The 27823-nt window shown below is 53.2% G+C and overlaps 1 protein-coding gene across 1 annotated transcript in view; it reads right to left on the reverse strand.

Moving 5' to 3' along the window:
• LOC142291008 (transient receptor potential cation channel subfamily V member 1-like) overlaps positions 1 to 27823 on the reverse strand; it is a 218308-nt gene that overhangs the window by 42420 nt on the left and 148065 nt on the right. The window contains exons 9-11 of the mRNA XM_075335190.1: positions 25502 to 25597; positions 10037 to 10107; positions 4168 to 4333 (exon numbers count right to left, since the gene is read on the reverse strand). Coding sequence (XP_075191305.1) covers positions 4168 to 4333; positions 10037 to 10107; positions 25502 to 25597 — 333 coding nt within the window. The remainder of the gene's footprint in view (positions 1 to 4167; positions 4334 to 10036; positions 10108 to 25501; positions 25598 to 27823) is intronic.

Genomic DNA, 27823 nt, shown 5'->3' on the forward strand with positions numbered 1-27823 from the left:
CTGATTTCTTATTATTTGCAATATTTGTCACACGAAAATGTTTCAAATCACCAAACAAATTTCAATATTAGACAAAGATAACACAAGTAAATGCAGTTTATAAATTAAAGTCTTTTACGGGAAAATGAAATCCAAACCTACAGGGCCCTGTGTGAAAAAGTGATTGTTCCTAAACCTAATAACTGGTTGGGCTACCATCAGCAGCAACAACTGCAATCAAGCGTTTGCAATAACTGGCAATGCTCTTGAGGAATTTTGGCCCACTCATCTCTGCAGAATTGTTGTAATTCAGCCATATTGGAGGATTGCTGAGCATTAACTGCCTTTTTAAGGTCTTAATCCACTCAGGGGTCCACTTTCTGGTGTGTTTTGGATCACTGTCCTCCTGCATAAACCAAGTGTGCTTCAGTTTGAGGTCACAAAGAGATGGTCAGATATTCTCCTTCAGGATTTTTTGCTAGACAGTAGAATTCATAGTTCCCTTTACCACAGCAAGTTATCCAGGTCCTGAAGCAGCAAAACAGCCCCAGACCATCACACTACCACCACCAAATTTTTATTCTTGGTATGATGTTTCTTTTCTGAAATGTTGTGTTACTACTACACCTGATGTAATAGAACATACACCTTCCAAAAAGTTAAACTTTTGTCTCGTCGGTCCAGAGTATTCTCCCAAACGTCTTGGGGATCAGCAAGATGTTTTAAGGCAAAAGTGAGACGAGTCTTTATGTTCTTTTTGCTCAGCAGTGTTTTTCATCTTTGAACTCTGCAATGCAAGACATTTTTGCCCAGTTTCTTTCTTTTGGTGAAGTCATGAACACTGACCTTAACTGAGGACTGCAGATATTTGGACGTTGTTGTGGGGTGTTTTGTGACCTCTTTGAGTCATTGCTGTGCTCTTGGGGTTATTTTGGTAGGCCAACCACTCCTGAGAATGTTCACCACTGTTACATATTTTCTCCATTTGTGGATAATGGCTCTCACTGTGGTTCGCTGGAGTTGCAAAGCTTTAAAAATGGCTTCAAAGCGTTTTTCAGACTGATAGATATCAATTACGTTGTTTTTCATTTATTCTTGACTTGCTTTTGAATATCTTTTGGTCTACCTCACTTTGTCATGCAGGTCCTATTTAAGTATTTCTTTTTGAGAACAGGTGTGGCAGTGATCAGGCCTAGGTGTGGCTAGTGAAATTGAACTCCGCTTCCCAAAGATGAGAGAAACCACAGTTGATTTGTGTTTTTAAGGGAGTAGGTGCAATCACTTTTTCACATAGAGCCCTGTAGGTTTGGATGTATTTTACCTTTTATTTATAAACTGCATTTTGTGGTTACTTGCGTTATCTTTGTCTAATATTTAAATTTGTTTGGTGATCTCAAACATTTAAGTGCAACAAACCATGCAAAAGAATAAGAAATCAGGAAGGAAGCAAACACTTTTTCACACCAGTTTATATAACTTTATTGTGCCGATAAAACAAGGTGTTAAAGAGGACCCATCACAAAGTAAAAAGTGGACAGATTATTTTATTCTCTCTGCTGCACTAAGTACCTCTTTTTTTTTGCTTTTCTAAAATCTACCATACTGATCAAAAGAGACAATTTTTATGGTCTTTTATGGTACTAAGGAGGATCATTGCTCACAAAATCCTCTGGGGCATGTCTTTAGGCTGATCTGCATTATTCCCTCTGTGAGCCCCACCTCCTTTGTAAAGGCCTTGAAAATTTGCACCTAATAAAAAGGCCCATATCTCTGGAACTGCATGGCAGATTTAAAAAGAAACTAAAACTGGAATATTCTGGGGAGCCAAGGAAATAAAATAAGAGTAAAGACTAGGCACAGTTGACCTGGTGACCGATCCTCTTTAAGACCTTCCTTCTATTTATTTTACTGGCCTATGCATATGACACTAAGCAGCACAGATTATGCCACAATACATGAATATATTTATGGAAATATGCCTTACTGATTATTATTCTGAATATCTTAAGCCTAATCTGTCAGTGAAAATAAACATAATTAATGCCTAACTTTCCTATTACAGATACAGTGATCAGTCACAACATCCAAACCATTGACAGAAGAAGCAAACAACATTATTTATCTATAATGAAAGAGGTTGTGCGCTACTCTAGCATTGATGGCCTGTCCTTAGGATAGGTCCTCAATTACTGATCGATGGTGCTGTGACATCCGGCATACCACTGATCAGCTGATCTCCATGTCGGGGGCGGCCAGAATGGACCAGTTCAAAATGTATGTCCGGCCCCAGGAACACCCCGAAAAACACTGACTTTTGAGTAGAGTTTTACTAATCAAGCCAGTTTTGTAACCTCATTCTGTGGACTATCTCGGAAAAAGTTGAACTGCTGGGAAGGATTGGAAACCGTATTAGGCCTAAAACACACTTCCGCATAAAAAACGTACGTGTGACACGTTCCGTTTTTCGGGTCCGTGTTCCGTTTTTTATGGGCGTTTCTCCCGTACGTATGACATCCGTGTGATGGCGTATGCTTGCCGTGTGTATGTGTGGAATTTCCGTATTGGCATAAAATACGTACGTGTGCTGTCCGTGTGACTTCCGTTTTTTCAGATCCGCATTCATACCCAAATTACGTTGTTAATCCTTCATCATGAGATACTGGTGTTGTTAATTGCTCAATTTCCGGCCCTCATCGGTGTATAAGGGTTAAAAACATTTCAAATCATTGTTTTCTGGCTCTACCAGTCATTATACAGACACCAAAATGTCTCTCTCCAATGAAGCAACCATGTATTTGCTATGGTTGATATCTAGGAGGTTTGGTGTTAGGCGACATATGCTGGATTATGAACCCCCTGTTTGACAATTGACCTGATAGATTGGAAACAAGTGTTGCTGATGTTTGGATTAAAAACGCACACGGACGATACGTGCTGAACACGGACATGCTACGTGTGACGTCTGTGCAGGCACGGACCCATTGATTTTAGCGGGTCCGTGCCTGCGTGTAGACGGCCAAAAATGGACATGTCGACCGTGTGGAAAAACGCACACACGTACTTACCACACGGACACACGTTCCGTGTGATCTTACTTGTGTGTGCCATTTACCATAGGGTAACATTGGTCAACGTGTCTCCGTGTCTCCGCTACGTGCAAAAAACGTACCAAACACGTACCGGAGGCACGGATGTGTGTTGCAGGCCTTATAAAGGGTGCAGTCAAGGAGTGCAATATATTAGAAGACAATCTGTTGTCAAAGTTGATGTGATGGAAGCAGGAAAGGGGATTCTGAAAGTGGAAAAGTGATAGCTAGACAACTTTCATAAGCATCAAGGGCTGTCACAACGAGAAAGCCTCTTTAATTTGGACTGTACATCAAATGAGAACATATTTGTCATGTATGTGCAGGAGCTGAATGTACATACATGACAAGGGAAAGGAAAATTGATCAACATTAGTGTACTTTTCCTCTGCACTATATATTTGATCCCTTTTGTCTAGTGTTTGGATTAAAAAAACATTGTCATCGATTCATCAAGACCGGCAATTTTTTGAGGGGGTGTGTTGGAGTCAGAAGCTCATGATTCACTTATGAGGTATACCTATTAATGAATCAGGAGCATTTGACAAGTCAGGCACACATTGCCAGATATTTTATTCTAGTCGCTCCCTATAGTGCAATTTCTGGTGTAAAGAACCCCACAGATCGTCATGAGTTAGATGAACTGCATTGTCATGACCCACCCCAAATTGTTTGGAGAGCTGGAAGAAATTGCCATGAAAGTGCAGCGCCCCACGGGGCAGGTGGTTAACCTACTAGTTGCCGGGCCGTTGCGGGTCATGTCAGGTGATGTCATAGATGGCCTTGCCCAGTTCCGTTGCCCTGAGGCGTGCAGTAAAAGGAAGGGAAAGCGGGGTGTTTGGGAAAGTTTGGGAAAGTTTGTCGTGACACTACGTGTGGTATGCGGCCAGGGATTAGGAGTAGGAGATGTTGTATGTGATGTTCCTGACAAGGAGAGGTCCCCACGCTGCCTCCAAGCATAGCATTGATCCCGGTGAGGAAAACAACGCCACTGTGGCTCCCATGACCACTGGGGTGCCACAAAAGCAGCAACTTTTCAAAGCAGAGTTTTACTAAAATTGATTTGATGAATCGGGGCCATGAAAACAGCAGACAATCTCACCTTCTGAATCATCACACTGTAAATTCCAGTCTGCTGGAAGGCACGGGTGTAGTATAACATATTCACCCAGCCAATCACCAAGGCAAACACCATTAGAGCCACATAGACTTCACTTCCTGCCAGGTAGACGATACCGCTGCATAGCAGAAGGGAGGCTTGGAGAAAACTGTAAAGAGAGATAATATACAGTTACAACAAATTTTGGTCAGATGCAATACAGCGGCAAAAGTGATAACATCCTTGTTTAATCGCTCCTGTTGTAGAATGATGATTTCATCTATTTACCTGTGTAATACAATATTCTGCATATATTTTGATATAGCCGCATACATTGTAGCCTTCATTGGCTGCGTACATAGGGAAATAATTGTCGCGGGCGGAGTAGGGGACGCTGCGCTCTCCCACTGCTCGGGTCCGGCTGCCGCTGCTGCGGCCTGCTGCTGCTCGGTGGCTCGAGCGATGGGCCGGATCCCAGGGACTCGAGCGGCGCTCCTCGCCCGTGAGTGAAAGGGGATTGGTTTTTGGGATTGGTTATTGTCCGTGACGCCACCCACGATTGTGGTGATTGTATGGACACTACCGCTGTTCTGTATGGGGATCCCGGGAGCGGTGACAGGGAGCAGCAAAGTTGTTGGTTCTCCCCTCCGTGGGTAGGGGGTGGTCATCCCGGGGCCCAGTGATGAGTTGGGGGATGAGGGATGGCGGGGCCGGTGCAGGGCTTGGTGGGGTGCAGTGACGCGGGGGCAGTGCTGTGCCTCACGGCACTGTGGTACTCACTCAGCCTGAGACGGGGACACAGTTCTCGGTAAAACACACGGCTGGAAAGACGGTTCCTACGGACGGCTGCTGTTGCTTTTCCCCAGTAGTTGACGGTGACGGTCCCTTTTCCTGCACCTAAGTCTATGTTGGTAGCGATGGGTTCCCACCGGTAACCCGCTCCCCGGCTTGGATATGTGCCGGAGGAGCCCCTCTTTGCCTGCAGGCGCTGGCCCTGAGAAACTGGTGCCTTGGCGGTGGCGGTGTCTCTCTCTAACGGTTGGACTGTTGCCTTCAATCGGGACTTGGTTGCTGAGAGACCCAGAGGTCCCCTTCACTGACGGATTTGGCAAATTCACGGCGACTCCTAGCCTTGCCGGGATCCGAAAGGCCCCTGCCAATGGTGCTGGCTTCTCTTCGTATACCGCTCCGGTACCGCCGGGCCACCACCCGTCCACGGTCCTTTCGGCAACCTCCAAGCAGCCTCTCCTGCAGACAGTCACCGCTGTCTGCCGACCTTGCTGTCTCAGTCCGGGGCACACACCCGGACCAACTTCAGGCCTCCTCAACTGTCACTTTCACTTCCACCTTTACTCCTCTCTCTTGCTCCTCTACCACTTCACTCTTAACTCTCCCTCTCCCTAAACTGATCTGCTGGTTTTCCCGCCTCCAGGGCTGTGAACTCCTCGGTGGGCGGAGCCAACCGCCTGGCCCACTCCCTGGTGTAGACATCAGCCTATGGAGGAAGGCAACAAGGATTTTTGTGTAGCTTTGGTGTACCTATCCGGGGTGTAGGGTGTGGTGGTGTCATGACCTGTGACCCCTGGCTTGCCCAGGGCGTCACATTCCCCCTTAGCAAAATGCAGACCGTCCGCGGGCTGCCCGTCCAACACCGGTTTTATTTTTCTGAAAAGAGAAAAAACACAAGACAAGTATAATAACTTCATCCCACAGCGGGAGGCACTTTTCTTAACATTTTAACGGTTGCTGCTGCCGCTCTCTCCCACCCAAGTAACCTGGCCCTGATGCTGCCCCTAAGAAACAGGCAGCACCCCTTGACCCCAATCCTGAACCAGTTACCCGAGCGGGATCTGTCCTTCCCCTCCAGAGGGTAGCCACCGGTTCCTGTGGTGGCTGGGCCCCAGCCTGCTCCACTGCGGGCCCTCCCTCCAACCTGCCTTTCCGGAGGCGGTAACTGTTAGCTGCAACACAACATTTTTATTTACTTGCCACTAACGTTTGTGGTTGCCCTGCAAGTTCTCGGGCCTGTTCATAGGAGTTCCTATGCATAAACTGTGGATGGTCCCTACGGGGACAACGGTGCCGGCAACAGCCGGTTCAATCACGGTGCCGCCAATCAGGTTACTTGCTCATCGGTGGATCACTTATCATTTTCTTCAAAACTTTCAACTTTTAAACACACACAGTGGTGGTCCCAACGGGGACTGTGCAACGGTGCTCCGCTGCCATCACTCAGAGTCCTCGACATCACCTGAGGGAGGGGGCTCGGCGCTCACACGGGACTCCTGGCTGCCCCTTAACTTGGCATCCAGCGCGAACCACCCCCTCTCCCCACAGTGCCGGGTGTACTGAACTATGTCGCCCGGCATTAGGTTACGACCGGGGTGCTCCTCTGGCAGGTGAGCATTCACATCCCGCCGGGCTATAAACACTTCGGCCTCCAGGCCAGGTTCATAAATAAATCCATAGCCCCGGCGGACATCAAACCGCCTCACCTGCCCTTCATACAGCGGGCCCCGGACCCGGAAGGTAGCTTGTCTCAGGCTCTCCTTCTCCCGGATCATACGGGCCACCATCTCTGCCTTCTTTCTTTCTCTCTCACCGATTTCCAGGCCCAACGGTACCGGCTCCCTGTCCCAGTACGGTGCTGCTGCGAGCTCCGGCGCACGGGTCGGGCCCCGCGGGACCTGCTGGACACTGCCCACTGCTGGTGATCTGGGCGGCAGGCCCCGCGGTGTCTTGGCCTGGGGCGCCGCCTTGCAGCGGCAACCCGCGCAACCTCAGCCGAGGTGTGGGGGATGGGCACAGGGGCTTTCCGCGGCTGGGCCTTCGGCACAGAGCGGGCTGTCGGCTCCGGCTCGGGGGACTTCTCGGGGGACGCCTCCGGTTCAGACCTCAGGGCTTTCCACGGCAGCACCTCCGGTCGATTACGGGCTCCAGCTACAGGTCGGCCCGCTGGGGCGGGCATGCTGGGTATCGCTACCGGTTGCGGTGGTAGCGGGCCTAGTGGCGTTCCGAGACGGGTGGCGAGGGAGGCAGCAGGGTGAGAGGGTTTAGACCGGGTCCCGCAGCCGTGATGACCAGCCCTTCAAGGGCATCGGGGCGTGGGTCACTCACCCTCCCTTCCTCAGCTTCCTCCTCGCGTCTCCGCACGGCCGCTATAACCTCCGCCATGTCGGTCTCCCACTCCTCCATGAGGAGCTGCATTTTGACCTGCAGCCTCTGGTAGAGCTGCGCGGTCCGGATCTCCACCCACGCCGCGGTCCCAGGCGCGGGGGCTACGGTGCTTCGGGACGGCATCCACATGTTGCTGGCGGCTTCTCCCAGGAACAAGATGGCTGCAGAATCCTGGCGTCCCTGCCTTTATAGCCGCGGCTACATGCACTCAGTCGCCATTTCGTCCCCCTTAGCCTCTTTTCGGCCCCTCCTCTATCGGGACGGGGTTTTGGCCTTCGCGCCTCCGCTACTCGAGAAGACGCTCGAGCGGGAACTCTTCGCGCCAAAGATGGCGACTTATGAAATTTTCCGGCCGGACACCTCCGGCGGTCACAAGGCGCACCTCTACCCAACGGCAGAGCGGTAAGATCCTGTTCGTGACGCCAAGTTGTCGCGGGCGGAGGAGGGGACGCTGCGCTCTCCCACTGCTCGGGTCCGGCTGTCGCTGCGGGCTGCTGCTGCTCGGTGGCTCGAGCGATGGGCCGATCCCGGGGACTCGAGCGTCGCTCCTCGCCCGTGAGTGAAAGGGGATTGGTTTTTGGGATTGTTTATTGTCCGTGAAGCCACCCACGGTTGTGGTGATTGTATGGACACCACCGCTGCTCTGTATGGGGATCCCGGGAGCGGTGACAGGGAGCAGCAAAGTGGTTGGTTCTCCCCTCCGTGGGTAGGGGGTGGTCGTCCTGGGGCCCAGTGATGAGTTGGGGGATGAGGGATGGCGGGGCCGGTGCAGGGCTTGGTGGGGTGCAGGGACACGGGGGCAGTGCTGTGCCTCACGGCACTGTGGTACTCACTCAGCCTGAGACGGGGACACAGTTCTCGGTAAAACACACGGCTGGAAAGACGGTTCCCACGGACGGCTGCTATTGCTTTTCCCCAGTAGTTGACGGTGACGGTCCCTTTTCCTGCACCTAAGTCTATGTTGGTAGCGATGGGTTCCCACCGGTAACCCGCTCCCCGGCTTGGATATGTGCCGGAGGAGCCCCTCTTTGCCCGCAGGTGCTGGCCCTGAGAAACTGGTGCCTTGGCGGTGGCGGTGTCTCTCTCTAACGGTTGGACTGTTGCCTTCAATCGGGACTTGGTTGCTGAGAGACCTAGAGGTCCCCTTCACTGACGGATTTTGCAAATTCACGGCAACTCCTAGCCTTGCCGGGATCCGAAAGGCCCCTGCCAATGGTGCTGGCTTCTCTTCGTATACCGCTCTGGTACCGCCGGGCCACCACCCGTCCACGGTCCTTTCGGCAACCTCCAAGCAGCCTCTCCTGCACACGGTCACCGCCGTCTGCCGACCTTGCTGTCTCAGTCCGGGGCACACACCCGGACAAACTTCAGGCCTCCTCAACTGTCACTTTCTCTTCCACCTTTACTCCTCTCTCTTGCTCCTCTACCACTTCACTCTTAACTCTCCCTCTCCCTAAACTAATCTGCTGGTTTCCCGCCTCCAGGGCTGTGAACTCCTCGGTGGGCGGAGCCAACCGCCTGGCCCACTCCCTGGTGTGGACATCAGCCCCTGGAGGAAGGCAACAAGGATTTTTGTGTAGCTTTGGTGTACCTATCCGGGGTGTAGGGTGTGGTGGTGTCATGACCTGTGACCCCTGGCTTGCCCAGGGCGTCATATAATTACTAACACAAAGCTCTGATGGAAGGCTCATACAGTATGTCAGGTGAACTGAGCCTAAATATTATGACAAATAATAAAACCTTTGTTCAGGATTTAATAAGTGGCTCAGCATATTTTTGTATGGACAGGTGGTCGGCCTTCAAAACAATTTCCTCTAAATCAGGGGTGCACAACTCCAGTCCCCAAGAGCCACCCACTTTTCAGGATTTCCTTAGCATTGTACAGGTGTTGGGATCATCACCTGTGCAGGGGATTCAATTATCACCTATGCCATACTAAGAAAAACCTGGAAACATGCACTGTTGGTGACTCTTGAGGATTGGAGTTGTGCACCCCTTTGTCACGGGTGTGTCACATGGGACAGACAGTCCTGTGGTGTCCGGCTATAGAAGTTCACAGCATTTGGCTGCACAAACTGCTCCCTGACCTTCTATCATTTCTGTATGGTTTTCATCCATTTCCCTTTAGGAGCCTGGGGCGTTGTTCAGCGTGTCAGCTGCTGTTTATCAGAACTTTCCTTGTCTATATATATCTTCAATTCCTATTACTAGGTGCTAGTGATATATGATACAACGTTATCAAGTCTTCGGTGCAAGCAGGCGGCTTGCATACATCAGGAAGATCTTGGTGGTTGTTGCAGTTTCTCTCCCTGAGACAACTAAAGATATGTTTGTGGTTTTCCCTTGTTTGTTATCCCTGTGTGTCCTTTAGTGCCTAGTGGGCTCATCCCAACCGCTCCCTACATAGGGACCAGATCAGGGTCAGCCTAGGGTCAGGCATCCAGCTCAGCGAGTAGGTACGGAACCTTTCTAGGGCAATGAGGGAACCCAGGGCCAAGTGGTAGGCTTGGTCAGGGGTCACCATCTCCCCCTTCCCTAGACACAGAAGTTAATTTCCCTTTCCTTTTGCCATTCACTTTGTACTTCCCTGTACCTAGCGTGATACCCTGATCTAGAAAGCCAGCCAAAGGCACTCTCTGCACCCCCTCTATTGCAATACCAGTGTGTGTTATCCCACAAGCATGACAAAACTTACAAAAGGATTTCAAAGTATCCATCCATCATTAATATTTGTAATGAAGGTCGTCTTTTCCAAAAATAAATGATCTGTATGGAAACGAAAAAGGAATATATTGTGTAGCAGCTCTAAATCTGAAACAAAGTTTATAAAGCACATAGATGTAGCCATTCTTACACAAAAAGACAGTTTTCTTAAGAAAATAAATTAAATTTGTATTGTTGGATATCATATTACATTCTTCCTCATAGGAATATTTTTCTGACTTGTAATATTTGTTCCATAAAGAGGAGTTTTCCACTGGTGGAAGCACTGGTCCGCAGAAGCAGTTTATTGAAAAAAGACAAAAAAACCCCAAACAAACAAACTATGCTTTATCCACCCTTCCCGGGTCCAGCATTGAGTTTCTGTAATGTTGCCAGAGCCTGTTATTGTCCACATCACTGGACCCAGAGAGGGTGAGCAAAGAACAGTTTGTTTGTTTTGTTAAATCGAAAACCCCTTTAAGGGATAACCCTTTAAATTGCACACAATTAATCAATCTTCTTAGATAGCAATTTTGCCATTTACGTGTTACTAAAATTCTTCATCATTTTCAAGAACGGAGTATTTTTTATTTTATTATCTAAAGGGTACTTTACACACTGCGACATCGCTAACGATATATCGTCGGGGTCACGTCGTTAGTGACGCACATCCGGCGCCGTTAGCGACATCGCAGCGTGTGACACTAATGAGCGGCGATCAACGAGCGCAAAAACGTGAAAAATCGTTGCTCGTTGACACGTCGTTCATTTTCTGAATATCGTTGCTGCTGCAGGTACGATGTTGTTCGTAGTTCCTGCGACAGCACACATCACTATGTGTGACATCGCAGGAACGACGAACATCTCCTTACCTGCCTCCACCGGCAATGCGGAAGGATGGAGGTGAGCGGGATGTTACGTCCTGCTCATCTCCGACCCTCCTCTGCTATTGGACGGCTGCCGTGTGACATCGCTGTGACGCTGCACGAACTGCCCCCTTAGAAAGGAGGTGGATCGCCGGCCAGAGCGACGGCGCAGGGAAGGTAAGTCCGTGTGACGGGTGTAACCGTGTTGTGCACCACGGGCAGCGATTTGCCCGTGTCGCACAACCGATGGGGGAGGGTACGCTTGCTAGCGATATCGGTACTGATATCGCAGCATGTAAAAGAACCCTTATGGCTCATTGCCTAGGGAACCAGCCTCCACTACAGTCTTGCAGAAGTGGCCATGTGTAGTGCTTACTAGCGCTTATTTTTCAGAAACATCCCAGCTAAGGCCCCCTTCACACATCCGTGTCCCTGGTACGTGTGATGTCTATTTTCACACGTACCGGAGACATGGGCACACGTAGACCCATTAAAATCAATGAGTTCGCCCACACGGGTGTTTTGCCATGGACCAGGTGTCTGTGTGGAGCATACGTGTGTCCATGTGCTCCACACGTACACTAGTCCATTTTTCTCCGGCAGCACGGGTGTCACACAGACTGCACAGATGTGTGACACGTACTGGAGAAAACACTGTCTGGGAAATAAAATTAATTTCTACACTTCTCCAGTGATGCTGTCTCTGCCACTACTGTCACTTGCTTCTGACCCCAACTCATTATGCTCATCATTGCACCGATGACCAGAAGCAGCAGCAGCGAGGAGTCAGCTGGGCCGGAGACTGCAGAGTGGAAGACATCAGCACCACGAACATCAGCGTCAGGGACAGATGAGTAGGAAGTTCCTTTTCTCCGTGTATTATCACAGATAGCACACGGAGAACACTCATGTGCCAAAATCACAGCACATGGAGGGCCATACACACTTTTTATACGTCCATGCAAATGTAGCGCCCCTGAGACTGGTCGCGACACGGTATATCATTATATCCTTCCCAGGCAGGAAGAGGTTGGCCCGGTAAGTTTACACATACGTCACACCACCATACAGCAGGGAGAAGCAGTCATTAGGAAAAGGTTAACAATGTCTCTATACACACAGTTCCTGGCAGACGCCAGGTGGCGTCCACTAATTAGATCAAGAGTGGTTGTCATAGCAACTTGCAAAGGTGGCGTGCATGGGCAGTGAGGAGTAGAAACTAAAGCAGTTTCACTGTTAGTCACAGAGAACAGCTTGGACATGAGACAGAACAGACGCACGGTGTGTAGCTCCCCAAGGCAGGGCTGCCAGGCCCCTCGGGGAGGCAGAACAGAGCTGTCTGGATGTAACACCATAGAGACAGCACAACCAAGTCGGGGCCAGTAACACCTAGAAAGACAGGACCTGGCACATGTAATCGTGGACTAAAAAGGGATCAAATCGCCAGAGCATGGGACTGAGCACAAGAGAGGTACAGAGCCCTACTTCGGGTGGCCGGGGCGCGGCAGCAGAGAGGGAGCCTGGGAGATGGGACAGAGGTCCGACCTATGAGAGGCCCAGGCTGCCGGCCGTATGGGCCAGGACCAGGGGAGAGTACAGAGTTGTGCATGTAGGAGAAAGGTCACAAATTACCAAACCGGATCCAGTCTCTGACTTGCCCGGGATCGACCGGAGTCTCTGTCGGCGAGGACCAGCACCCCAGGTGCGATACCACCTGAGCCAGTAAATAAAGTGACTGGAACCCGCACCTGGTGACTCTGTGAGTAACTGCCACTGCCCTGCACTCCGATGCACCCGTGGACTGCCACCCCCATTCTCACCAACCTCTCGGGGGTTCCCTGCTCCATCCGTGGGCAGCGATACCATCGCGGCTGCACTTCACACCTGCCCTGGAGAGAGACTGTGCACCAGCGGCTAATTCCTGGCTGCATACCACGGGTGGCGCTGCGAAGCATCCCCGTTCCCCATCCAGTACTGCCCCTGGGAGAGGACTAGTCGCAGCAAGGGTCGGCGGCAGAGGAAGCCGAGACCCCAATCACCGCTACAACCGGTGACACGCTTCCCAGAGGCCCGTCACTCTCCTTCCATCCCCATATGTACTGGACACTTGTTTGTTTGGTGTTTGAACTTCATGTAGCTGACGTGGTCACGGAACCAAGTCAGGCCAGTCACGCTACCCCAAGGAACCACTGGCCCGGTGATGAGTACCCTAAGGCCCCGTGGATGCTACACAAAATGTGTGTGGTTTTCACGGATGTGGGAAAGAGGCCTAGACTGTGTGCACACACTGAGTTTTTGTTGCAAATTTGGTGTAGTTTATCGGGAATTTTGTTGCTGAAATCTGCATGTCTATCCTTATGCCAGCAAAGTCAATGAGATTTCTGAAGTGCTGTGCACATGCTGCTTCTTTTTTCCTTTCAGTTTTGGGTGCTGAGAAAATCTGCAGCATGTCAACTTTTGGTGCTTTTTTTCCTGTGTTTTTAACCCTCCTAGGCATTAATTTAACAAAAAACGCAGGGGGAAAAAAACACACCAAAAACACATGCTTTTTTTGGTGCTTTTTTTCTGCCACAAGCTGTGTTTTTTGGTGCAGATAATTTCTGCACCTAACCTACTGCGTGCGCATGTGTGTCACCCGGGGACCAGGGGTACTCAGATCCGGGCCACGAGGTCACTTCTGTGGGTATCACGGTGGCGTGACCCGGTCTGTGATCCCAGGCTCCACAGTATAAAGGGGATTTGGTAAGGGAGATTGTCCGTGACGCCACCCACGGTTGTGGTGAGGTTGTGACACCACCGCTGCTCTGGATGGGGATCCCGGGAGCGATGACAGGGAGCAGCGTAGTTGTTATGTCCCCTCCGTGGGTAGGGGGGGTTGGTTGTCCCGGGGCCCGGTGATGGGGTAAGCAGGGAGCAGGGCGCAGTGCTGCAGTGCGGTGCCCGAGGGCACAGGCGTACTCACAAGTAAGTCACACGGAGTCACTGGTAAACTAGGAATTGCCGGTGTCCGCAGCCTTCGGTACGGGGGTGTTAGTGTCCCACACACGGTGCAGCAGCCCTTGTTGTTCTTTCCCTGCAGCCAGGTGCCTTTCTCTCCACTCTCTTCCTCTTTCTCCTCAGCTGGGAACGGGGAATCCACTCCCCTGTAGTGATCCGGGTACCCAGGTACCGAGGGGCCACCGCCCTGCTCCGGCTACCTCTGGCCCCTTCCTCACTACGGCCTGTCCCGGCCCTCTCGGAGCACGCTTCACTATCAGCCTGGGAGCTACAACTCCAGGCTCCTCTTCTGTCTCCTCTCCACACACTCTGCTCTAGCCCCTCCCCTCTGCTCTGCTTTTCTCCTACCCTGGGGGCTGTGGTTTGTCCTGCTGCACCGGTGTGAGATCAGATTACCAAGGAGGATTAACTCTTTCTGTGACAACCTGGCTGTGCCAGGGCGTCACACACCCCCTTGGTAAAACACGGCCCGTCCTCGGGCCGTCTGGCCACCAACATTTATTAAACTGGGAAAAGAATAAAACATTTTAAACACTTTCACGCATGCATTTTCAATCTTCCCACATCAGGATGCACATTGCTTCAACGTTGCGACAACAATTAACACTTTTAATAATGTCAACGTAACGGGTCCTTTAGTCACCCACCCAAACAACCTAGCCTTGTTGCTGCCCCTAGGAAGTGGGCAGCACCCCTTGACCCCAGTCCAGAAACGGTTACAGATTGGTCAACGGGACCGGTACTTCGCTGCCGTTGCGGCCGGGCGGACTGCCGGAGCCGTCGTCATCTCCGTCGCGGCCGGGCGGACTGCCGGGGCCGGTGGCAGGGCGGTGACAAAGGTGAGGCCTGGGGACCCCAGGTCTGGGTCCTCCCCAACAGGCGCTGCGGGCTCCGCTACCGGTAACAGGGGTAACGGGTCGGTGCATCGCTGCGGCGGCCTCTCCAGGAACCAAATGCTGGCAGAGTCCTGGCGTCCCTGCCTTTACAGTCCTAGTCACATAAACTGCGGTTCCTTCTTCCTGCTCCCCCTTGGTACTCGGGAGCAGTCCTTCCAGCAACTTTTAAAGTTTCCCTTTCGCTTCCGGTCCTCCGGAGCTTCACTTCCGCCCGCGTTCTCAGGGGGCGGAGCCTCTTTTTCGCGCCCAACGCTTGGGGAAGAAGGTGCTGGGCGGGAGATTTTCGCGCCCAAAATGGCGGCAAAGATGGCGACTTTAAAAATTTTGCAGCGGATCACCGCTGACAGTCCAGAACAAGGCGCACTTCCTCCAGGTAACTGGATGGGTTTGAATCCTGTTCGTGACGCCAAATGAGTCGCCTGGGGACCAGGGGTACTCAGATCCGGGCCACGAGGTCACTTCTGTGGGTATCACGGTGGCGTGACCCGGTCTGTGATCCCAGGCTCCACAGTATAAAGGGGATTTGGTAAGGGAGATTGTCCGTGACGCCACCCACGGTTGTGGTGAGGTTGTGACACCACCGCTGCTCTGGATGGGGATCCCGGGAGCGATGACAGGGAGCAGCGTAGTTGTTATGTCCCCTCCGTGGGTAGGGGGTTGGTTGTCCCGGGGCCCGGTGATGGGGTAAGCAGGGAGCAGGGCGCAGTGCTGCAGTGCGGTGCCCGAGGGCACGGGCGTACTCACAAGTAAGTTACACGGAGTCACTGGTAAACTAGGAATTGCCGGTGTTCGCAGCCTTCGGTACGGGGGTGTTAGTGTCCCACACACGGTGTAGCAGCCCTTGTTGTTCTTTCCCTGCAGCCAGGTGCCTTTCTCTCCACTCTCTTCCTCTTTCTCCTCAGCCGGGAACGGGGAATCCACTCCCCTGTAGTGATCCGGGTACCCAGGTACCGAGGGGCCACCGCCCTGCTCCGGCTACCTCTGGCCCCTTCCTCACTACGGCCTGTCCCGGCCCTCTCGGAGCACGCTTCACTATCAGCCTGGGAGCTACAACTCCTGTCTCCTCTTCTGTCTCCTCTCCACACACTCTGCTCTAGCCCCTCCCCTCTGCTCTGCTTTTCTCCTACCCTGGGGGCTGTGGTTTGTCCTGCTGCACCAGTGTGAGATCAGATTACCAAGGAGGATTAACTCTTTCTGTGACAACCTGGCTGTGCCAGGGCGTCACACATGTCGCGGGCGGAGAAGGGGACGCTGCGCTCTCCCACTGCTCGGGTCCGGCTTGCTGCTGCAGCTGCTCGGTGGTGGCTCAAGCGGTAGGCCGGATCCCGGGGACTCGAGCGGCGCTCCTCGCCCGTGAGTGAAAAGGGGATTTTGATTATGGGGGTTTTGATTATTGTCCGTGACGCCACCCACGGTTGTGGTGATATTGTTGACACCACCGCTGCTCTGGACGGGGATCCCGGGAGCAGTGACAGGGAGCAGATTGGTTGTTATTTCTCCCCTCTGTGGGTAGGGGGTTGTTTGTCCCGGGGCCCGGTGATGGGGGTAGGGATGGTTGGTGCAGGCGGGCTACGGGGCCTGGCGAGGTGCAGGGTCACGGGGACAGCGCTGTGCCGCACGGCACGGTGGTACTCACTCAGCCCAATGATGAAGACACAGTTCTCAGTAAAACACACGGCTGGATGGATGGGTCCCACAGGCGACTGCGGTTGTTTCCTCCCGGCAGGTTGGTGATGACTGCCTTTCCCTGCACCTAGATACTGTTGATAGTTCCGATGGGTTCCCACCGGTAACCCGCTCCCCAGCTTGGATGTGGACCGGAGGAGCTTCTTTTGCCCGCAGGCTCTGGCCCTGGTAAACGGTTGCCTTGGCGGTGGCGGTGTATCCTTCACTTGGTTGGACTGTTGCCTTCTGTCGGGACTTGGTCGTTGGGAAACCCGGGAGGTTCCCTTCACTAACAGATTCGGCAACTTCACGGCGACTCCTAGCCTTGCCGGGGTCCGTAGGCCCCTGCCAGTTGGTGCTGGCTTCTCTTCGTGTACCGGTCCGGTACCGCCGGGCCACCGCCCGTCCACGGTCCTTACGGTAACTCGCATAGGCCACTCCTGCAGACGGTCACCACCGTCTGCCAACCTTGCTGATCTGTCCGGGCCACACATCCGGACCAACTTGAGGCTGCTCAACTACTACTTCCTTCTGCTCACTTTTACCTCCCTCACTAGACTGACTGGTTTTCCCGCCTCCAGGACTGTGAACTCCTTGGTGGGTGGAGACCAACCGCCTGGCTCCACCCCCTGGTGTGGACATCAGCCCCTGGAGGAAGGCAACAAGGGTTTTGTGTCTGACTTCGGTGTGCCTGCTGGGAGTGTGGGGTGTGTTGTGTTGTTCTGTGTGGCCCCTGGCTTGTCCAGGGCGCCACATTCCCGCTTAGTTAAATGCAGACCGTCCGCGGGCTGCCCGTCCATCACCGGTTTTATTTTTAACTGTAAAAAAGATAGGAAAACGGTAAACATATTTACAAGCATAATAACATCTTCCCACATCGGGAGGTACTCTTATTTAAACGTTGCAAACGGTAAACGGCTTCCGCTCTCTCCCACCCAAGCAACCTGGCCCTGATGCTGCTCCTAAGAAAAAGGCAGCACCCCTTGACCCCAGTCCAGCACAAGCTGCCCGAGCGGGTTCTGTCCTTTTCAGGGGACCCACGTCCATGGGGAACCCCTGAAACCCCCAGAGGATTGCCACCGGTTCCGGTGGTGGCTGGGCCCCAGCCTACTCCACTGCGGGCCCTTCCTCCAATCTGCCTCTCCAGAGGCGGGTAACGGTGGAAGCCATAAAACAACATTTTTATTTACAAGCCACTAAGTTTGTGGTTGCCCTGCTAGTTCTCGGGCTTGTCCATAAGGAGTTCCTTATGCCAATTTTTCAAACGGTCCCCACGGGGACAACGGTGCCGGCAACAACCGGTTTCAATCACAGCTGAATCAGGTGAACTACTCAGTAATCATCTTCTTATCATTTTTAAACTTTCAAACTTTAAACACACAATGTTCCCAACGGGGACGGTGACAACGGCATTCCGCTGCCCTTACTCGGATTCCTCTGATGAGGCGGCCCCATCCTCCGCCACCAGCATATCAAACATGCAGTGACATGCCTGCTGTGACAGGGGTGCCCGGTATCCGTTTCCACCATTTTGCGCGGTGTAATAAACTACCGGTTCTCCCACGTAGCGGAGTCGCTCACTTGCCTCCTCACTTTCAGGGGTGGGCTCAACACCGGAGCTGGAGTCACTGGAGTCACTATCACTTGTCTCTGCGTCAGCAGGGTTGCCGCCAGCTGCCGCAGCCTCCTGGCTTCCAGTATCCAGCGCATCAGAGCCTTCTGCAGTAGCACGGGACAGCAGGTCAGGCGGGTTCACGCTGAGGCGCCCCATAAGTAACGGTAAGGGCGATGCGTGGGTCGAGACTAGGCCGGGCCCCTCAGCCGCAGTGGCCGGTCCTGGTAGGACATAGGGACGTGGGTCACCAGTCGGCTCCGTCACATCTGTTCCCATCCCGTACATCGGGGTAGTTGCAATCAGCATCTCCACCTCATTGGTCCACTGCTCCATCATAAGGCATATCTGGTTCTGCTGGCAGTGATTGAATTCAATTATTCTGGCCTTCATCCACTCCACGGTCCCGGGCTCGGGCACAGCGCCCGGTGCCATCCTGGCCGGGGCCTCCGATACATCTTCACTAAGGGGCCGTGATCTTGGCGGTTCCCACAGGGGCGATTCAGGCCGGCCCCGCGCGTCTGCAGTCAGTCGGTCCACAGGGGTGGATTGGCAGGGTATCGCTACCAGTTGGACGGGTAGCGGGCCTAGTGGCGGAGCGGCAGCGGCCAATACGGGTAGCGGGGGAAGAGTCAGGGTGAGCGGATGCAGGCCGGGCCCCTCAGCCGCGATGACCGATCCTTCCGGAACACAGGGGCGTGGGTCTCTTACCCGTTCCTCCAAGTCCTCCTCCACCTCGCGTCTCTGCATAGCAGCCACCATGTCCGCCATGTCGGTCTCCCACTCCTCCAGGAGGAGTTGCATATGGGCCTGCAGACGGTCACTCAGCGGGGCGGTCCGGTCCCTCAGCCACGTCGCTGTTCCGGGCACCGGCTCGGTAGCCTTCGCATAGCTGGGTGGAGCAGACATCCTTTGCAGGGCTCAGCAAATCGTGGGGTCCTGGCGTCCTTGCTTGTATAGCCGCAAGCTACATGCGGCCAGCCGCCATTTCGTCCCCCTTAGCCTCTTTCCGGTTCCTCCTCTATCAGGGCGGGGTTTTGGCCTTCGCTCCTCCACTACTCGAGGAGACGCTCGAGCGGGAACTCTTCGCGCCAAAGATGGCAGCTTCTCAATTTTTCCGGCCGGACACCTCCGGCAGTAACAAGGCGCACCTCTACCCAACGGCAGAGCGGTAGGATCCTGTTCGTGACGCCAAGTTTTCGCGGGCGGAGGAGGGGACGCTGCGCTCTCCCACTGCTTGGGTCCGGCTTGTGGCTGCAGCTGCTCGGTGGTGGCTAGAGCGGTAGGCCGGATCCCGGGGACTCGAGAGGCGCTCCTCGCCCGTGAGTGAAAAGGGGATTTTGATTATGGGGGTTTTGATTATTGTCCGTGACGCCACCCACGGTTGTGGTGATATTGTTGATGTCGCGGGCGGGGAGGAGGGTGTCAGCACACTACGCTCACCCCTTCTGCTCGGGTCCGGCGGCTGCTGCTCAGTGGTGGCTCGAGCGGTGGGCCGGATCCCGGGGGTTTCTCGAGCGGCACTCCTCGCCCGTGAGTGAAAGGGGGTTGTTGGGTGTGGGGATTGTTTATTGTCCGTGACGCCACCCACGGTTGTGGTGATTTCACCACCGCTGCTCAATACGGGGATCCCGGGGATGGTGATGCGGAGCAGCCAGGTGTTGTGTTGCCCCTCCGTGGGTAGGGGTTGGTGATCCCGGGGCCCGGTGATGGCTTGGGAGGTGCAGGGCCTGGTGGGCGCAGGGACGCGGGGGCAGCGCTGTGCCTTGCGGCACTGTGGTACTCACTCAGCCTGAGACGTTGACAGTTTTTATGGTAAACCAAACGGCTGGTAAGACGGTCCCACGGACGGCTGCAATTGCTCTCCCAGTAGGTGACGGTGATGTCCCTCTTCCTTGCACCTTGTGTACTTGTTGGTTGCGATGGGTCCCCACCGGTAACCCGCTCCCCGGCTTCAAGCTGGACCGGAGGAGCTCTACTCTTTGCCCGCAGGCGCTGGCCCTGAGAAACGGTGCCTTGGCGGTGGCGGTGTCTCTCCTACACTGGCTGGGCTGTTGCCTTCAATCGGGTCTTGGTTGTTGGGGGATCTACGTCCCCTTCACTGACGGATTTGGCAAATTCTGGCGACTCCAAGCCTTGCCGGGGTCCGAGAGGCCCCTGCCCTGGTGCTGACTGTCCTTCGGAACACTGCTCCAGACCGCCGGGCACACAGCCTCCGGGGTCCTTCCAGGAACTTCCAAACGGTCCCCCTCCAGACAGTCACCGCCGTTGCTGACCTTGCTGACCTGTCCTGCACACAGCTGGACTACTTCAGGCTTTTCTCTCTGTCACCACTCTTGCTTTCCTCCTTTACTACTTTTCTTCCTTACTTTCACTTAGTTGTTTACTCCTTTCTAGCCCTCAGCTAGACTTCAACCCTGTTCTCAAGCTCTTCCCTGAGCTGACTCCTAAACTCATCTGCCTGATTTTAACGCCTCCAGAGCTGTGAACTCCTTGGTGGGCGGAGCCAACCGCCTGGCCCACCCCCTGGTGTGAATCATCAGCCTCTGGAGGAAGGCAACAAGGATTTTTGGTTAGCTTTGGTGTTCCTAACTGGGATGTAGGGTGTGGTGGTGTGTGACCTGTGTCCCCTGGCTTGCCCAGGGCGACACATTCCCCCTTAGCAAAATGCAGACCGTCCGTGGGCTGCCGTCCAACACCGGTTTTATTTTTCTGCAAAAGATAACATGGTAAATCAAACATAAATACATTCTTAATAACTCTTCCCTTAACGGGAGGCACATTTTACTTTAACGTTGCATAACGGTTTACGGTTACGGTTTCCGCTCTCTCCCACCCAAGCAACCTGGCCCTGATGCTACCCCTAAAGCCCAGGCAGCACCCCTTGACCCACAGTCCAGCACACGGTACCCGAGCGGGATCTGTCCTTCCCCTCCAGAAGGTAGCCACCGGTTCCTTTGGTGGCTGGGCCCTAGCCTGCTCTGCTCAGGGCCCTCCCTTCAACCTGCCTCTCCGGAGGCGGCCTGCGGAAAACGGTAACGGCAAACAACATATTTACAAGCCACTTAACATTTGTGGGTGCCCTGCAAGTTCACGGGCTTGTCCATGGATAGTTCCCATGCAAAACTTTTAAACGGTCCCCACGGGGACAACGGTGCCGGCTCCAGCCGGTTCAATCACACGGATAATCAGGTGAACTTCGGATCATTTCACTTATCATTCTTTCAAACTTTTCAACTTTTCAACAAACAAAGTGGTGGTCCCAACGGGGACTGGACAACGGTGCTTCGCTGCCCTACTCCAGTTGCTCCAGCTCTGGTGCCGCTGCCAAGGGAGGGAGTACTGCGCTCACTCGGGCCTCCGGGCCCCTCCTGAGTTTGGCGTCCAGCGCAAACCACCCCCGTTCCCCAAAGTACCGGGTGTATTGTACGATGTCGCCCGGCATCAGATTGCGGCCGGGATGCTCCTCAGGCAGGTGGGTATTCACATCCCGCCGGGCTATGAACACTTCGGCCTCCAGGCCCGGTTCGTAGATGAACCCGTAGCCCCGGCGGACATCAAACCGCCTCACCTGCCCCTCGTACAATGGTCCCCGGACACGGGCTGTTGCTTGCCGGAGGTTCTCTTTCTCCCGGATGGCTCTGGCTACCAGCTCGGCCTTCTTCCGCTCCCTCTCGGCGATCTCCAGACCCAGCGGTACCGGCTCCCTATCCCAATAGGGCGCTGCTGTAAGCTCCGGCGCACGGGTCGGGCCCCGCGGGACATCCTGGACGTTGCCCACTGTCAGGAATCGGGGCGGCATGTCCCGCGGTGTCTTGGCCTTGGGCGCTGCTTTGCAACAACAACCCGGCGCTACCTCAGCCGAGGTGTGGGGGATGGGCATAGGGGCTTTCCGCTGCTGGGCCTTCGGCTCGGAGCGGGCTATCGGCTCCGGCTCGGGGGATTTTTCAGGGGATGCCTCCGGTTCAACTTTCGGAATCTTCCACGGTAACACCTCCGGTGTACTGCGGGCTCCGGCTACAGGTTGACCCGCCTGGGCGGGGACGCTGGGTACTGCTACTATTGCGGTGGTAGCAGGCCTAGTGGCGGGGTCACGGCCTCCGGGACGGGTGGCGAGGGAGGCGACGGGGGGAGAGGGCTTGGACCGGGCCCCACAGCCGCGATGACCGGCCCTTCAAGGGCATCGGGACGTGGGTCACTCACCCTCCCTTTCTCCGCCTCCTCCTCGCGTCTCCGCACGGTGGCTACAACGTCCGCCATGTCGGCCTCCCACTCCTCCATGAGGAGCTGCATCCTGACCTGCAGCCTTTGGTAGAGCTGCGCAGTTCGGATTTCCACCCACGCCGCGGTTCCAAGCGCGGGGGCTACGGTGTCGCGGGACGGCATCCACATGATGGCTTCTTTTTCTTTCCAGGAACGGTATGTCTGCAGAGTCCTGGCGTCCCTGCTTTTATAGCTGCAGCTACATGCGTCCAGCCGCCATCGCGTCCCCCTTAGCTCTTTCCGGCCCCTCCTTTTTCGGGGCGGGGTTTTGGCCTTCGCGCCTCTACTACTCGAGAAGACGCTCGAGCGGGAACTTTTCGCGCCAAAGATGGCGGCTTCTGAAATTTTCCTGCCGGATACCTCCGGCGGTAACAAGGCGCACCTCCACCAGACGGCAGAGCGGTAAGATCCTGTTCGTGACGCCAAGTTGTCGCGGGCGGGGAGGAGGGTGTCAGCACACTACGCTCACCCCTTCTGCTCGGGTCCGGCGGCTGCTGCTCAGTGGTGGCTCGAGCGGTGGGCCGGATCCCGGGGGTTTCTCGAGCGGCACTCCTCGCCCGTGAGTGAAAGGGGGTTGTTGGGTGTGGGGATTGTTTATTGTCCGTGACGCCAACCACGGTTGTGGTGATTTCACCACCGCTGCTCAATACGGGGATCCCGGGGATGGTGATGCGGAGCAGCCAGGTGTTGTGTTGCCCCTCCGTGGGTAGGGGTTGGTGATCCCGGGGCCCGGTGATGGCTTGGGAGGTGCAGGGCCTGGTGGGCGCAGGGACGCGGGGGCAGCGCTGTGCCTTGCGGCACTGTGGTACTCACTCAGCCTGAGACGTTGACACAGTTTTTACGGTAAACCAAACGGCTGGTAAGACGATCCCACGGACGGCTGCAATTGCTCTCCCAGTAGGTGACGGTGATGTCCCTCTTCCTTGCACCTTGTGTACTTGTTGGTTGCGATGGGTCCCCACCGGTAACCCGCTCCCCGGCTTCAAGCTGGACCGGAGGAGCTCTACTCTTTGCCCGCAGGCGCTGGCCCTGAGAAACGGTGCCTTGGCGGTGGCGGTGTCTCTCCTACACTGGCTGGGCTGTTGCCTTCAATCGGGTCTTGGTTGTTGGGGGATCTACGTCCCCTTCACTGACGGATTTGGCAAATTCTGGCGACTCCAAGCCTTGCCGGGGTCCGAGAGGCCCCTGCCCTGGTGCTGACTGTCCTTCAGAACACTGCTCCAGACCGCCGGGCACACAGCCTCCGGGGTCCTTCCAGGAACTTCCAAACGGTCCCCCTCCAGACAGTCACCGCCGTTGCTGACCTTGCTGACCTGTCCTGCACACAGCTGGACTACTTCAGGCTTTTCTCTCTGTCACCACTCTTGCTTTCCTCCTTTACTACTTTTCTTCCTTACTTTCACTTAGTTGTTTACTCCTTTCTAGCCCTCAGCTAGACTTCAACCCTGTTCTCAAGCTCTTCCCTGAGCTGACTCCTAAACTCATCTGCCTGGTTTTAACGCCTCCAGAGCTGTGAACTCCTCGGTGGGCGGAGCCAACCGCCTGGCCCACCCCCTGGTGTGAATCATCAGCCTCTGGAGGAAGGCAACAAGGATTTTTGGTTAGCTTTGGTGTTCCTAACTGGGATGTAGGGTGTGGTGGTGTGTGACCTGTGTCCCCTGGCTTGCCCAGGGCGACACAGTTGACACCACCGCTGCTCTGGACGGGGATCCCGGGAGCAGTGACAGGAAGCAGCTTCGTTGTTATTTCTCCCCTCCGTGGGTAGGGGGTTGTTTGTCCCGGGGCCCAGTGATGGGGGTAGGGATGGTTGGTGCAGGCGGGCTACGGGGCCTGGTGAGGTGCAGGGTCGCGGGGACAGCGTTGTGCCGCACGGCACGGTGGTACTCACTCAGCCCAATGATGGAGACACAGTTCTCAGTAAAACACACGGCTGGATGGACGGGTCCCACAGGCGGCTGCGGTTGTTTCCTCCCGGCAGGTTGGTGATGACTGCCTTTCCCTGCACCTAGATACTGTTCATAGTTCCGATGGGTTCCCACCGGTAACCCGCTCCCCGGCTTGGATGTGGGCCGGAGGAGCCCCTTTTGCCCGCAGGCTCTGGCCCTGGGAAACGGTTGCCTTGGCGGTGGCGGTGTATCCCTCACTTGGTTGGACTGTTGCCTTCTGTCAGGACTTGGTCGTTGGTAAACCCGGGAGGTTCCCTTCACTAACAGATTCGGCAACTTCACGGCGACTCCTAGCCTTGCCGGGGTCCGTAGGCCCCTGCCAGTTGGTGCTGGCTTCTCTTCGTGTACCGGTCTGGTACCGCCGGGCCACCGCCCGTCCACGGTCCTTACGGTAACTCAGATAGGCCACTCCTGCAGACGGTCACCACCATCTGCCAATCTTGCTGATCTGTCCGGGCCACACACCCGGACCAACTTGAGGCTGCTCAACTACTACTTCCTTCTGCTCACTTTTACCTCCCTCACTAGACTGACTGGTTTTCCCGCCTCCAGGACTGTGAACTCCTTGGTGGGTGGAGACCAACCGCCTGGCTCCACCCACTGGTGTGGACATCAGCCCCTGGAGGAAGGCAACAAGGGTTTTGTGTCTGACTTTGGTGTGCCTGACCGGGAGTGTGGGGTGTGTTGTGTTGTTCTGTGTGGCCCCTGGCTTGTCCAGGGCGCCACACGCACATACCCTAAATTTGCAATGTCTAAAACCAAAAAGGGTCAGTGTTTATACAAACCTTTGGCAATTTTGGGTGGGTGTAAGGAAGAGCTTTGGTAGGACCAAAATGTGCCCAAGGTGCCGACATAAATGTTGGCAATTATGGAAAGTACATAAGCTTTAATAATGAGCCTACAATTTCTGGTGTATTCTCGAACTGAGTGCTTTAGATAGTTTTCTAGACCTGATGCTACCTGAATAAAATAAATTATAGTGGCCAAAACATACAATAGAGACGCCTCCTCTTTTAGGTTCTGTTCCTTCTTCTGGTATAAACTAACATTTTCCTCAAGTTGCTAAGGAGTAAAGATTGTGCATAAAAATGCATATCAGGTTTTCTGGAATAAGACGTTTCACAAAGATCCACAAATAATGTGTAGTTTAGACCATAAACTAACACCCCTTATGCAAATGTTTAACCTGAAACTATTGAGATCCCTGTGTACCTGGCAAATGAAGATGTAAATTGCTCCAAAAAAGACGATCACTTCTCTAAATACACGCAAGTTATCCTCAGTTGTCCCTTGCAGTGGATAGGGAGGCTGGAATAAAAGATGTAATTTATCATAAATATCGTAGATATTAATTCATACATAGTTCATAAAAGATAGGTAAATGTTTTAATCTTTAACCCTTTGACTAGTCTTAGAACACTACAACATTATTGTTCTACATTTTTCCCTTTTGCATTCTGTTTAACTTTTCCTGTTTAGTTCAATCTTAGCTGGAAGAGGTCAAGGGTGAATTATCTACCATATCTGGTGATTCTGCACAATGCAAGATGGACCGAACCAAAAGTAGGCTGCATCAGTTTAATGGTATCGGCGCCCTAAAGGCCCATTACATGCAACGAGGTATCTAACAATATATTGCCGGGGTCACGGATTCTGTGATGCACATCCGGTATCGTTAGCGACATCGTTGCATGTGACAGCAAGGAGCGACCGTTAACGATGGAAAATACTCACCAAATGGTCCATCGTTGACACGTCGTTCCTTTTTAAAAAATCGTTGATTGTTGAGCACGTAGGTTGTTTGTCGTTCCTGAGGCAGCTCACATCCCTACGTGTGACACATCGGGAACGACAAACTACAGCTTACCTGCGGCCGCTGGCAATGCGGAAGGAAGGAGGTGGGCGGGATATTACATCCTGTTCATCTCTGCCCCTCTGCTTCTATTGGGCAGCCACTTAGTGACGCCGCTGTGACGCCGCACGAACCGCCCCCTTAGAAAGGAGGCGGTTCACCGGCCACAGCGACGTCGCTAGGCAGGTACCGTAAGTATGTGTGACGACTCTTAATGATGTTGTGCGCCACGGGCAGCGATTTGCCCGTGAAGCACAAACAACGGGGGCGGGTACGCTCACAAGCGATATCGCTGCGTGTAACGGGGCCTTTAGGATGTGGTTATTGTTAACAACTGTGCCAGAGTAAAGAGCCATTGGCCCACTGCTCCGGCCTCCACCACTCATTTTGATAAAAAGCAAGTTACAATCGGCCTTAGGCCTACCGGAAGTCGTGGTCACACAGGAGGCATCAGACCACGCTATAAATCACTTCATCGTGCCACCTGTGCCAGGATGCAGACTGTAGGTAAGAGGACATTGCTTCTTCTGGGTTTTAGTATATTTTTTTATTTTATTTTTTTTTTATAGACAGGGAAAAGGAGGAAATAAAGGTGCCACAAAGAGGACATTTACTACATGTAGGCACTGGGGCATTATAAATATGTAGCATTACAGAGGCAGCATTATAACTGTAGGGAGACACAAATTGGGGCCCTTCTACCACACTGATGCACGATGGCGGCACTATTACAGTACTATATGAAGGCACTATAACTATAAAAAACCACAGAAGGGTCACTATTACTACATGGAAGCACAATTACTATTTGGAGGCATAAAAAGGGGCTACTATTATTATACTGAGGTAAACAGGGGGAAACTACTACTATGTGAGACACAATGGGAGCACAATTACTATACAGGGGCTGGGGCAAAGAGGTGGCCACCAGTACTATATGGAGGTAGAATGGTGGCATTATTATTATGTGGATTCACAAAGGAGGAACTATTACATTATGGAAGAGCTGAGGAAAGCATTATTATTATTATTATTAATAACAATAATACAAATAATATATGACACCAAACTGGGGGCACAATTGGTGTACTATTACTATATGTAGGTACAATGTAGGAACTATTACTATATAGAGATAGAGCTAGCACTATTAGTAATATGGAAATACAGAGTTGGCACTATTACTATATGGAGATACAAAGTTGGCACTCTTACTATATGAAGATTCAGAGTTGGCACTATTACTATATGGCGATACAGAGTTGGTACTATTACTATATGAAGATTCAGAGTTGATACGATTACTATATGGCGATACAGAGTTGGCACTGTTATGATACAAAGATTCAAGGTTAGCACTTTTACAATATGAAGATACAGAGTTGGTACTACTACTGTATGGAGATACAGAGTTGGCACTATTACTATATGGAGATACAGAGTTGGCACTATTACTATATGGTGATACAGAGTTGGCACTATTACTATATGGAGATACAGAGTTGGCACTATTACTATATGGCGGTACAGAGTTGGCACTATTACTATAAGGAGATACAGAGTTGGCACTATTACTATATGGCGGTACAGAGTTGGCACTATTACTATAAGGAGATACAGAGTTGGCACTATTACTATATGAAGATACAGAGTTGGCACTATTACTATATGGCGGTACAGAG

Source organism: Anomaloglossus baeobatrachus, chromosome 2 (genome assembly GCF_048569485.1).
Source record: "Anomaloglossus baeobatrachus isolate aAnoBae1 chromosome 2, aAnoBae1.hap1, whole genome shotgun sequence".
In the NCBI taxonomy this organism is placed as follows: Eukaryota; Metazoa; Chordata; class Amphibia; order Anura; family Aromobatidae; genus Anomaloglossus; species Anomaloglossus baeobatrachus.